Here is a 14,256-nt window from a genome sequence, read left to right on the forward strand (position 1 = left end):
TGTAGAATCGGGACCAATAAGAATCGTGATTTGGTTGGAAATTATTTTTTTTGTGCACCCCTATTGAGCGCTATGAAGTTTACCTGGCCACAAACCTGGTAAAAAAATTGAGGAAAGAAATCTGTAGATTTGTTGCCAAAACTGATAGAAAACAGTAAATAAAGACTACTTTTTTGTGATTTTTTTTCTACAGATAATTTTACCTTTGAAATAAGTATTTGAAATGTATAAAAGTCAGTAAATTTGAACTATAATAAATAATACATTTGATACATGTAAGGTTTATTGCAGGGGTCCCTAAACTACAGCCTGCAGGCCGGATACGGCCCGCCAGTGTCCAAAATTCGGGCCGCGGGAAGTCCCAAGTTAAAATAAATCAATACATTTGTAATGTCCTTTCTAATCCATTTTCTACCACTTGTTACTCTTTGTGTCTCTGAGCTGCTCAGGCAAATCATATTGTCTAAAAATGCATTTTCCCATCGATAACATCGCGCTCGTGCCGCAGTGTCGGGCGAGCATGCGGCAGGTGCGCGCTTTTTCAGTCAATTAGTGCTCGAGGAATGAATATATATATATATATATATATATATATATATATATATATATATATATATATATATATATATATATATACACAGAACTATATATCTATCATTTTTTTAACCCAATGTGGCCCCCAAGTCAAAAAGTTAGGGGACCCCGAGTTCATTGTTTTCAAAAAGTAACAATTCGACAAAACAATAACTGTAATTAAGTGTACCTACAAAAAAAATTGTACGCTCACTTAAAATGATGAAATGTGATTTTTTATAAAACACTGCTTTTGTGTAGAACAAAATTAAGTTTTAAAATTTGGAGACTGTGTGGCTAGGGTGGTAGAGCAGCCGTGCCAGCAACTTGAGGGTTCCTGGTGCGCCATCTTAGTCACGTCCGTTATGTCCTTGAGCAAGACACTTCACCCTTGCTCCTGATGGGTAATGAGAGCTTACGCCATCTGTGTGTGTGTGTGTGTGAAGGGGTGAGTGTGGAAAATGTGTCAAAACGCTTTTACTATCTTGAAGGTAATCCATTTACTATTCGAACAATTATTTTCGGTTGTCATGTGTGGAGTGCAGCATGATTATGGAATGGGTTTCATAATAGTGTTTGATTTCAGTACGACCAAACATGTCAGAAGATGCTAATGGTGTAGTTGTGTTAGTTAATTCTCCACACATCACAACTTTGTTTTTTACCTTCTGCCAGCCTTGGATGATCGAGGTCTTTTATTTCCTGAGATCGCAACACAGGACACAAGCTCTGAGGAGGACCTTCTCAAGCTCATCACATCTAAAAGGGAGGACGAAGGTAGGAAGAGATAGTCTTGTGTTGTTATTTAACACACAACACTCACATCATGTATTCTCCCTCTCAGTCATGACAGACAGTTTGAACAGTAACGAACCAACAGTAGATTTAATAGAAGAACTGGGAATGGACAATGTGTTCTGGTCAGCTGATCAACTAGATGCGATGTCATCAGACATGTTCCTTGTTACCATGGAAACGCTTGGTTCCGTCCCCGACTACGACTTAGAGCAGCTGACCGTGCTCAGTAAAAAGGCAACTGAGGTAAAGCCTATATTTAAAAACGAAACATTTTGGACTAATTACATGTATTTCTCTTACACAAAACCCAAAACCAGTGAAGTTGGCACGTTGTGTAAATCGTAAATAAAAACAGAATACAATGATTTGCAAATCCTTTTCAACTTATATTCAATTGAATAGACTGCAAAGACAAGATACTTAACGTTCGAACTGGAAAACTTTGTTATTTTGCGAATATTAGCTCATTTGGAATTTGATGCCTGCAACATGTTTCAAAACAGCTGGCGCAAGTGGCAAAAAGACTGAGAAGGTTGAGGAATGCTCATCAAACACTTATTTGGAACATCCTACAGGTGAACAGGCTAATTGGGAACAGGTGGGTGCCATGATTGGGTATAAAAGCAGCTTCCATAAAAAGTTCAGTCATTCACAAACAAGGATGGGGCGAGGGTCACCACTTTGTGAACAAATACATGAGCAATTTGTTTAACAGTTTAAGAACAACATTTCTCAACGAGCTGTTGCAAGGGATTTAGGGATTTCACCATCCACGGTCCGTAATATTATCAAAGGGTTCAGACAATCTGGAGAAATCACTGCACGTAAGCGATGATATTACAGGGATCTAAGGTCGCCTTTACTGCATCAAAAGGCGACATCGGTGTGTAAAGGCAGGGTTTTCCGCAGCGCTTTGTTGTTAAGGCGGCCGCCTTAACAACAAAGAGCCACCGCCTAAACCAGGGGTCGGCAACCTTTACCACTCAAAGAGCCATTTTGGAAAGTTTCACAAATTAAAGAAAACAATGGGAGCCACAAAAAAATTTAGAAAATTTAAAATGAAAAACACCGCATACAAAGCTTGAATTGCTTTGCGCTATGTTAACCAGGGGTCTCTGACACACGCACCGGCACACATCTTAATAAGGAAATTTAATGTTAGTGCGGCCCGCGACTTTTAATTGAATGGGGCTTGATAGTGTCTTTCTTGCCAACTCTCTCAATTTTCCGGGAGACTCCCAAATTTCAGGACGTGCTGGCACTGTTTTTAGCGCCCTCTACAGCCTGCCCAAACAGCGTACCTGCTTGGCCACATGTTGAATGCAGCTTTTGCTTGCTCACGTAAGTGCCAGCAAGGCATACTTGTTCAACAGCCACACAGCTTACACTGACGGTAGTTGTACAAAAACAACTTTAACACTGTTACGTTACAAATATGCGCCACACTTTGAACCCACACCAAAAAAGAATGACAAACACATTTCTGGAGAACATCTGCACTGTAACACAACATAAACACAACACAACAAATACCCAGAATCCCATGCAGCCCTAACTCTTCCGCTCAACCGACGCACGGTAGACCGGAAGAGTTAGGGCTGCATGGGATTCTGGGTATTTGTTGTGTTGTGTTACGGTGCAGATGTTCTCCAGAAATGTTTTTGTCATTCTTTTTTGGTGTGGGTTCACAGTGTGGCGCATATTTGTAACGTAACAGTGTTAAAGTTGTTTTATATGGACACCGTCAGTGTAAGCTGTGTGGCTGTTGACCAAGTATGCCTTGCTGTCGCCTACGTGTGCAAATAAAAGCAACATATAACATGTGGCCGGGCTGGCACGCTGTTTGTAAATGCTATAGAGGACAATTAATGCAGTGCCATTAGGGCACGCCCTTGATTAAGTAATTAGAGTGAAAATAGGATAATATTTGCCCTGGGAGATTTCTAGGAGAGGCAGTCTCCTGGGAAAATCGGGGGGGTCGTTAAGTATACTGGGAAAACCGGGAGGGTCGGCAAGTAAGCAGCTGAGCCGCATCAGAGTGGTCAAAGAGCCGCATGCGGCTCCGGAGCCGCGGGTTGCCGACTCCTGGCCTAAACTAACGTCTAAATAAGCTGCTACGCTTCGTTCTGCCTCTGTCAGTACGTCTCTGCAGCACCCAGCATTGTCCCACCCACAGAACCATCTGATTGGTTACACGCAGAGCGGTAACAGCCAATCAGCCGTGCATATTCAGAGCGCATGGAGTGAGTACTCCTGCGGTGGGGTGAGCAGATAGGTGTTTAGCAGGTAAGCATAAGGCAGCGAACTCTCCCCAAATTATAATAAACACCTCCCAGTCCCCTACAACTCAACTACTAGTAACATCACTATGAGCCCGTTGACGTTCTAGAAACATAAGCAGCAGTTCAGCTCGCTCGCAGTCCTTGAGGTGAAGGCTAATTAGCTATTAGCGTAACGTTAGCTCACTGTGCGGTGTGTGTGTGCGTGTGCGCCCCACATTAAAGGGACAGCAAACCCCTGTCTGTCTGAGAGAAAGACAAGCATTATTGACCTACAGTTAACAACTAAGTTATTTCACTTTACCTTTTTCTGTGTTGATTGAGCTGTGTTGAAGCAGCCAAAAAGGACATCATGTTAAATGAAGGGTTTCTTGAAGCTGTCTCTGATAGTTGATATAATAATGTAACTGCATCATAAAGTTTGCATGAACTCCATGGTGTTCAGGGATGAATAGTGTCTCCTATTGCTATTGTACTATTGTTTTCAGCTATAGTTACATTAATCATTAGTAATGTAGCAGCCTAATTTTGAATGGCTTGGTTCCTGCTATCACATGTTGATAAAAATATAACATTTACATAATAAAAATCAACTACAGGCTTCCCAAATGCTGTAATAAATTAAGCATGATGAGTTGAGCATATGTCAGCATGTGGCCCCACTTTTAACTCTGTTTTTCAAACGCTTATTGCAAACGCTTACTTACAGTAAGTCATTAATTTGACTTATTAAGTCATTATTTTGACTTAGTAAATTACTATGTCAAAATATTGACTTACTAAGTCATAATAATGACATACTTAGTATCTCAGGTAACTAGGACTGTTTGTGTATTGTTTTTACTTTACGGAAAAAATATCGAGATATATATAGTATATCGGCATTCAGCATATGGAGCGGAAAACACAACCAAAAATTGTAGGCTTCTTCACGCGACGAAGCCGGCCTACTTCACCACAGTCTGTAGTCTATTGCCCCCCCAGGCTGTGGTGGCAGCGATGAGATGGAGACGTGATGGCGACAGGCCGAGTTACGCTGTTCCTTACACCCACCCACCCCCTTCCCCTTGGAGAGACACCACCTTAACTAACACATTTTCTGGGGAAACACTGAAAGGATATCACCACATGGGCTCAGGAACACTTCAGAAAACCACTGTCAGTAACTACAGTTTGTCGCTACATCTGTAAGTGCAACATAAAACTCTGCTATGCAAAGCCAAATCCATTCATCAACAACACCCAGAAACGCAGCCGGCTTTGCTGGGCCCGAGCTCATCTAAGATGGACTGACGCAAAGCAGAAAAGTGTTCTGTGGTCTGACGAGTCCACATTTCAAATTGTTTTTGGAAACTGAGGACGTCGTGTCCTACGTAACAAAGAGGAAAAGAACCATCCGGATTGTTATAGGCGCAAAGTTCAAAAGCCAGCATCTGTGATGGTATGGGGGTGTATTAGTGCCCAAGGCATGGGTAACTTACACATCTGTGAAGGCACCATTAATGCTGAAAGTTACATACAGGTTTTGGAGCAACATATGTTGCCATCCAAGCAACGATATCATGGACGCCCCTGCTTATTTCAGCAAGACAATGCCAAGCCACGTGTTACAACAGCGTGGCTTCATAGTAAAAGAGTGCGCGGGTACTAGACTGGCCTGCCTGTAGTCCAGACCTGTCTCCCATTGAAAATGTGTGGCGCAATATGAAGCTTAAAATACCACAACGGAGGTCCCGGACTGTTGAACAACTTAAGCTGTACATCAAGCAAGAATGGGAAAGAATTCCACCTGAAAAGCTTCAAAAATTGGTCTCCTAAGTTCCCAAATGTTTATTGAGTGTTGTTAAAAGGAAAGGTCATGTAACACAGTGGTAAAAATGCCCCTGTGGCAACTTGTTTGCAATATGTTGCTGCCATTAAATTTTAAGTTAATGATTATTTGAAAAAAAAAAAAAAAAGTTTCTCAGTTCGAACATTAAAGGCCTACTGAAATGAATTTTTTTTATTTAAACGGGGATAGCAGATCTATTCTATGTGTCATACTTGATCATTTCGCGATATTGCCATATTTTTGCTGAAAGGATTTAGTATAGAACAACGACGATAAAGATCGCAACTTTTGGTATCTGATAAAAAAAGGCTTGCCCCTAGTAGCGTGACGTAGTCAATTGCACATATACGCAAAGTTCCCTATTGTTTACAATGATGGCCGCATGAAGTGAGAGAGATTCGGACCGAGAAAGCGACAATTTCCCCATTAATTTGAGCGAGGATGAAAGATTTGTGGATGAGTAAAGTGCAAGTGAAGGACTAGTGGGGAGTTGAAACTATTCAGATAGGGAAGATGCTGTGAGAGCCGGGGGTGACCTGATATTCAGCTGGGAATGACTACAACAGTAAATAAACACGAGACATATATATACTCTATTAGCCACAACACAACCAGGCTTATATTTAATATGCCACAAATTAATCCTGCATAAAAACACCTACGTGTTTGTTATGCTAGCTCCTAGCTCCATAGAACACGCCAATACAATTCAAACACCTGATCAACACACACAATCACTCAGCCCAAAAGACAGTTCACCTAACCCAATGTTCATAAAGCTTATATATTTTTAAAAAGTTACGTACGTGACGCGCACATACGGTCAAGCTATCAAATGTTTAGCAGCCAAGGCTGCATACTCACGGTACCTGGTATTCAGCTGGGAATGACTAAAAGTAAATAAACACAAGACATATATTTACTCTATTAGCCACAACACAACCAGGCTTATATTTAATATGACACAAATTAATCCTGCATAAAAACACCTATGTCTTTGTTATGCTAACTCCTAGCTCCTATGCTAGCTCCTAGCTCCATAGAACACGCCAATACAATTCAAACACCTGATCAACACACACAATCACTCAGCCCAAAAGACCGTTCACCTAACCCAAGGTTCATAAAGCTTATATATTTAAAAAAAGTTACGTACATACGCAAAAAAAAAGTTGCGCACATACGGTCAAGCGATCAAATGTTTAGAAGCCAAAGCTGCATACTCACGGTAGCACGTCTGCGTCTTTGTCATCCAAATCAAAGTAATCCTGGTAAGAGTCTGTGTTGTCCCAGTTCTCTACAGGCGTCTGTGTATCGAAGTCAAAAGTCCTCCTGGTTAGAGTCTCTGTTATCCGAGTTCTTCCATCTTGACTGCATCTTTCGGGAATGTAAACAAAGACGCGCCGGCTGTGTACTGTTGTTGCTGACTTTGTTCGAAAAATACGTCCGTTTCGCACCGACAACTTTCTTCTTTGCTTGCTCAGCTTCTTTCTCCATAATGCAATGAACATAATTGCAACAGATTCACGAACACAGATGTCCAGAATACTGTGGAATTATGAAATGAAAACAGAGCTTTTTTGTATTGTATTCAATGGGGAAGGCATACCTCTGTTCCCCGGGCTACGTCACGCGCATACGTCATCCTCAGAGGCGTTTCGAACCGGAAGTTTAGCGGCAAATTTAAAATGTCACTTTATAAGTTAACCCGGCCGTATTGGCATGTGTTATAATGTTAAGATTTCATCATTGATATATAAACTATCAGACTGCGTGGTCGGTAGTAGTGGGTTTCAGTAGGCCTTTAAATATCTTGTCTTTACAGTTTATTCAATTGAATGAATATAAGTTGAAAAGGATTTGCAAATCATTGTATTCTGTTTTTATTTACGAATTACACAACGTGCCAACTTCACTGGTTTTGTGTTTTGTAAATTAGAGAAAATTGAAAAAGTGTTTTACCTATATCATGTTGATTTGAGCGGCAGCGTCGTGTTGTTCATGTCCAGGCTCTGGGTGAAGCGTCTCACATGAACGAGAGCGTTGTAGCACAGATAGGATGTATCGCTCAGGGATTCTCCAACGCGGACTTGGAGAAGATGGCGTTTTCCTTGGACATGCTAGAGGAAACAGGACGCTGTGGCTGGAAAATGTGGCAGGTGAAATATCACAGTATCATGACGACCATGCATCCAAACTTAATATTTCACACCAGATTATAGAAATAAACATCTACTTCCATACAGGTAATGTTTTAATATCATCTCAAATCTCACACAAGTGCAAAATAAGTTTATTATTGCTAAAAGGGGAATTGCACTTGTTTGGAATTTTGTCTATCATTCACAATCCTTATGTAAGATAAGAGCACATGTTTTCATTTTATTTTATGCATTCTAACAAGTGAAATACGGCAAGTACGAGGTGGCCAACAATGCAGCTCGTGGGAGTACTCTATTCTGCCCATAAGCCCTCTAAAAAAACATCCGAAAACCGCCAACAATACTCTATTTTCATCTCGTGACCTGAATATTACCCAAATATTAGCAATATTGTTATTATAAGCGCTAACGCAGACACACTTGTTAGCGGTGCCGTGATCACAGAGTTGACTAGCTAGTGCAGCTACGGTGTTGACTGTAGGCTGCATCGCCTCTGGGCTGGTGAGAGGTAATTCTAGATTATAAAAGGCATCAGAGAACTTTGTCTTGGGGAATGAGACGTTGCTTTGATCATCTAAGATCGCATACCTATTTGGGCTTTCTTCCTGATGACCTTGTGACAGTGACGTGCGGTGAGGTTCATGACTGGTGAGGCACTGACTTCATCACAGTCAGATTTACAAACATATTAACCCTTATTCACCATTTGATTGGCAGCAGTTAACGGGTTATGTTTAAAAGCTCATACCAGCATTTTTCCCTGCTTGGCACTCAGCATCAAGGGTTGGAATTGGGGGTTAAATCACCAAAAATGATTCCCGGGCGCGGCGCCGCTGCTGCCCACTGCTCCTCTCACCTCCCAGGGGGTGATCAAGGGATGGGTCAAATGCAGAGGACAGATTTCACCACACCTAGTGTGTGTGTGACAATCATTGGTACTTTAACTTAACTTTAACTTTACACATACAAACTGTAGCACACAAAAAAGCACATTTAATTTTAAAAAAACGTTATTATGGTCTTACCTTTACTTATAAATGAAGTCCATGCGCCACTCCTTTTGAACAAAAGCATCGATAACTTGTTTATAGAAGTCTTCCTTATCTTTCTTCAGTTTTAAAAGTCTCTCTGTCTCGATGGAGATCTTCCTTTAAGTACCGTAATTTCCGGACTATAAGCCGCACCTGACTATAAGCCGCACCTGACTATAAGCCGCACCAGCTAAATTTAGGGGAAAATACAGATTGCTCCATATATAAGCCGCACCCGACTATAAGCCGCAGGGTTTTGATGTGTAATTACCGTAGTATATAGGGGTTCCTGCTACCACGGAGGGGATTGTCGGGACAGAGATGACTGTTTGGGAACACAAAGCGTCCCATTTATTAACAATAAATCTTTCAATCATTCAATCAAACTTTCACATCTTTGACATGGCGAACAGCATTCGTGCAGAGTACAAATAATACAACGGTGCAAAGTAATACAAAGTGCTCGCCTGTACGTTATCAAAATAACTAGCCTACCGGTATATGAAAAGTCAGTCTTTAATCATTGTGTCATCGTCTTCCTCCTGCGTACTAAAACCACCGAAATCCTCTTCGTCGGTGTCGGAGAAGAACAGGCCGTAAATAAGCCACACCCTTGTATAAGCCGCAGGGACCAGCACGAGGGGAAAAAGTAGCGGCTTATAGTCCGGAAAATACGGTATTACCTCCTGCTTCGATTGAAAGACCAGTTTAGAAAACTGTTTCATTTTAGATACAGTATGTAATCCTCCATGTTAATAATCCAGGCAAGAGGAAAAAATAAACGATCGCTGCTAACTGTTGCTTGTTGTCACTTCTTCTGCCGCCCGAGTAGTCACAAGAATGATCTCTGGGATCACCACAGCCCTCTACCACCAGGAGGCGGGATTACTGCGAGCCTCACACAGTGCGTCTTTTGCAGCCGTTTTATGATTGCTCAGCACAAGAAATACGTTAACACATACAGTTGTTGACAAAATACACTGTACATTATATACCTCAGCTAACTAAACTATGGAAATGTATAATATAATTCATATAGCAATACGGTCTCACTGCACAGCAGGCCAGCAGTTAACCGAGTCATTGCGCAACCATGGTGAGGCTCAACTCAGTGACGTGCCTCAACTGGCTGCTGATCACCGCAAAGTCTCTTCTCAGTATTTGAACGGCATATGTGAAAATTCAGCGAATTTGAATAAAAATTATCTAAAACTGGTGAAGTTAAATGGAAAATAACGTTATAGTATAATCACTGGATACATATAACAATTTAATTTTTTTTTTTTCTTTGTAAATTTTTTTTCTTTCCATGATGGCACGTGAGGCCCCGCCTCACTTGCCTCCCCTGACTGCACGTCACTGCCTTGTGAATATATGTTGCTCAGGCACATCTCTACTACCCTCGCCACAGACTTGAATAAAAATTGTACTACCGACTGAGATTGATACATACAGGCACAGTCTCCAGTTCCCCGCCATTGTTTTTAGTAAGGTTGACTGAACCGCGGCCGTGCCAGCAGTTTGAGGGTTCCAGGTTCAATCCCAGCTTCCGTCATACTGTCACGTCCATTGTGTCCTTGGGCAAGACACTTCACCCTTTCTCCTGATGGGTCCAATAAACCTAAAAAAGTACACAGAACGACCAAAAAAATGACTTATTACCCTCACCTTGCCAAAATTTTCATTAGGTTTGGACCAACAATCACAGAGAAATTATGGCTTGTGTGTGAAGTATGTCAACTGTGGTGGCTACCTCCAATGTATTTGTACTGTGTATCACTCATGTATTATTCTAACTGATCTTTCTTTTTTGTAACATGGTAAGTGAATAAATATACTTCTGTAGTTATTTTCCCATATTTCTGCACAATAACTCAGATATGGTAACACTGATGAGCAATAGAGAATATGGAGTGATTTTTGGTCCAGAACATCCATTTTCTACCGCTTGCCCCTCTTGGGGTTGTGGGGGGTACTAGAGCCTATCTAGAGCATATTTTGCTTTATTCTTTATTTCTTGCCACTTTGATTTCCAGGTCACTTTCTCATCTATTAGTACACCCAAAATGTGTTTTACTCATTTTCTTTTCTGCTGTTACCTAATTGCAATATTTTAGTTTCACTGAGATACAAAGATAGTCTGTTTATGTCAAACTATCTCTTAAATTTACCAATTTCTTCGGTTATTATTTTTATTAGCTTCTGTGTGTTCTCTCCTGAACAAAACAGATGTGTCGTGCGCTTACCTGGCACAAGACGCTGTAATGGATGGCTCTCCATTGTTGTTGGGGAACCTTCACTTCCCATACATGTCTTCTCTCCGGGTTGTGGTCTTGCAGGTGGAGCAGCCCCATGCTGCACAACATGGTATTTTTACACGTTGAAAAACTAACGAGAAAGCACCGCAGACACAGCTCAAAGTTAGTAGCAGTCGTGGTGCCGTGTAGTCACATGAGTGCCTTTTGACCAATCATTGAGGAGATCGCCTGAAACCGAGTGGCCATACTCTCTGTACACACGACAATGTAAGGACCGATTGCAAAAAACTAATCGGAGATCCTCTCTGTGACAGAGCGCTGTTTTGTTTTTTACTGCAAAAAAGCACGTCAAAGATCCCATGTATAACAGATTGCTCCGCTGTTTTTAAGGACCTACTGCAAAAAAACAAGTCAAAGATCCTCTATATAACAGATTGCTCCGCTGCTTTTAAGGACCTACTGCAAAAAAACAAGTCAAACATCCTATATATAACAGATTGCTCCACTGTTCTTAATGACCTACTGCAAAAAAACAAGTCAAAGATCCTATATATAACAGATTGTTTGGCTGTTCTTAAGGACCTACTGCAAAAAAACAAGTCAGAGATCCTATATATAACAGATTGCTCCGCTGTTTTGAAGGACCTACTGCAAAAAAACAAGTCAAATATCCTCTATATGACAGTGCTCCGCTGTTTTTAAGGACCTACTGCAAAAAAAAACCAAGTCAAAGATCTTCTATACAACAGATTGCTCCGCTGTAAGGACCTACTGCAAAAAAACAAGTCAAAGATCCTATATATATCAGATTGCTCCACTTTTCATAAGGACCTAATGCAAAAAACATGTCAAAGATCCTCTATATAACAGATTGCTCTGCTGTTTTGAAGGACCTACTGCAAAAAAATAAGTCAAATATCCTCTATATGACACTGCTCCGCTGTTTTTAAGGACCTACTGCAAAAAAACAAGTCAAAGATCCTCTATATAACAGATTGCTCCGCTGTAAGGACCTACTGCAAAAAAACAAGTCAAAGATCCTATATATATATCAGATTGCTCCACTTTTCATAAGGACCTAATGCAAAAAAACAAGTCAAAGATCCTCCATATAACAGATTGCTCCACTTTTCATAAGGACCTAATGCAAAAAAACAGGTCAAAGATCCTATATATAACAGATTGCTCTGCTGTTTTTAAGGACCTACTGCAAAAAAACAAGTCAAATATCCTCTATATGACAGTGCTCTGCTGTTTTTAAGGACCTACTGCAAAAAAAAACAAGTCAAAGATCCTCTATATAACAGATTGCTCCGCTGTAAGGACCTACTGCAAAAAAACAAGTCAAAGATCCTATATATATATATCAGATTGCTCCACTTTTCATAAGGACCTAATGCAAAAAAACACGTCAAAGATCCTCCATATAACAGATTGCTCCACTTTTCATAAGGACCTAATGCAAAAAAACAGGTCAAAGATCCTATATATAACAGATTGCTCTGCTGTTTTTAAGGACCTACTGCAAAAAAACAAGTCAAATATCCTCTATATGACAATGCTCTGCTGTTTTTAAGGACCTACTGCAAAAAAAAACAAGTCAAAGATCCTCTATATAACAGATTGCTCCGCTGTAAGGACCTACTGCAAAAAAACAAGTCAAAGATTCTATATACATCAGATTGCTCCGCTTTTCTTAAGGACCTAATGCAAAAAAACAAGTCAAAGATCCTATATATAACAGATTGCTCCGCTGTTTTTAAGGACCTACTGCAAAAAAGCTAGTCAAATATCTTTATATGTGACAGGAGTGACCTGTAGTTTTTAAGAACCAACCACAAAACATTAATTAAAGACCCTCCATGTGACAAGTTCATGCCTGATTTAATGACACACTACAAAAACATTGGTCAAAGATCCACCAATGACAACTTTGATGTTTTTCAGGACCTGCTAATGTTCTGCATGTTTATATGCAGGACATTTCTGTCTTCTAGAGGAACATAATCTTACTCCAAAACTGCCAGTCATAGATCCTCCATATAACAGCGCTATGCCACTTTTAAGGCCTACTGTAAAAATGCCAGTCAAAGATCCTCTATATAACAGCGCTATGCCGCTTTTAAGGCGTACTGTAAAAATGCCAGTCAAATATCCTCTATATAACAGTGCTATGCCGGTCAAAGAACCTCTATATAACAGCGCTATACCGCTTTTAAGGCCTACTGTAAAAATGCCAGTCAAATATCCTCTAACAGTGCTATGCCAGTCAAAGATCCTCTATATAACAGCGCTATACCGCTTTTAAGGCCTACTGTAAAAATGCCAGTCAAAGATCCTCTATATAACAGTGCAATGCCGCTTTTAAGGCTTACTGTAAAAATGCCAGTCAAAGATCCTCTACATAACAGCGCTATGCCGCTTTTAAGGCCTGCTGTAAAAATGCCAGTCAAAGATCCTCTATATAACAGTGCAATGCCGCTTTTAAGGCCTACTGTAAAAATGCCAGTCAAAGATCCTCTACATAACAGCGCTATGCCACTTTTAAGGCAACTGTAAAAATGCCAGTCAAATATCCTCTATATAACAGTGCTATGCCGGTCAAAGAACCTCTATATAACAGCGCTATACCGCTTTTAAGGCCTACTGTAAAAATGCCAGTCAAATATCCTCTATATAACAGTGCAATGCCGCTTTTAAGGCTTACTGTAAAAATGCCAGTCAAAGATCCTCTACATAACAGCGCTATGCCGCTTTTAAGGCCTACTGTAAAAATGCCAGTCAAAGATCCTCTATATAACAGTGCAATGCCGCTTTTAAGGCTTACTGTAAAAATGCCAGTCAAAGATCCTCTACATAACAGCGCTATGCCACTTTTAAGGCCTACTGTCAAAATGCCAGTCAAATATCCTCTATATAACAACGCTATACCACTTTTAAGGCCTACTGTAAAAATGCCAGTCAAAGATCATCTATATAACAGGGCTATACCGCTTTTAAGGCCTACTGTAAAAATGCCAGTCAAATATCCTCTATATAACAGTGCTATGCCAGTCAAAGATCCTCTATATAACAACGCTATACCGCTTTTAAGGCCTACTGTAAAAATGCCAGTCAAATATCCTCTATATAACAGTGCTATGCCGGTCAAAGATCCTCTATATAACAGCGCTATACCGCTTTTAAGGCCTACTGTAAAAATGCCAGTCAAATATCCTCTACATAACAGCGCTATGCCGCTTTTAAGGCCTACTGTAAAAATGCCAGTCAAAGATCCTCTACATAACAGCGCTATGCCGCTTTTAAGGCCTACTGTAAAAATGC

General features: G+C 40.5%; 1 protein-coding gene across 1 annotated transcript in view; it reads left to right on the forward strand.

Moving 5' to 3' along the window:
• Positions 1 to 14,256, forward strand: part of LOC133635731 (otoancorin-like) — a 73,030-nt gene that overhangs the window by 49,171 nt on the left and 9,603 nt on the right. The window contains exons 15-17 of the mRNA XM_062028980.1: positions 1,249 to 1,363; positions 1,418 to 1,614; positions 7,491 to 7,640. Of these exons, the coding sequence (XP_061884964.1) occupies positions 1,249 to 1,363; positions 1,418 to 1,614; positions 7,491 to 7,640 (462 nt within the window). The remainder of the gene's footprint in view (positions 1 to 1,248; positions 1,364 to 1,417; positions 1,615 to 7,490; positions 7,641 to 14,256) is intronic.

This window comes from Entelurus aequoreus, linkage group LG20 (genome assembly GCF_033978785.1).
Source record: "Entelurus aequoreus isolate RoL-2023_Sb linkage group LG20, RoL_Eaeq_v1.1, whole genome shotgun sequence".
Taxonomy (NCBI): Eukaryota; Metazoa; Chordata; class Actinopteri; order Syngnathiformes; family Syngnathidae; genus Entelurus; species Entelurus aequoreus.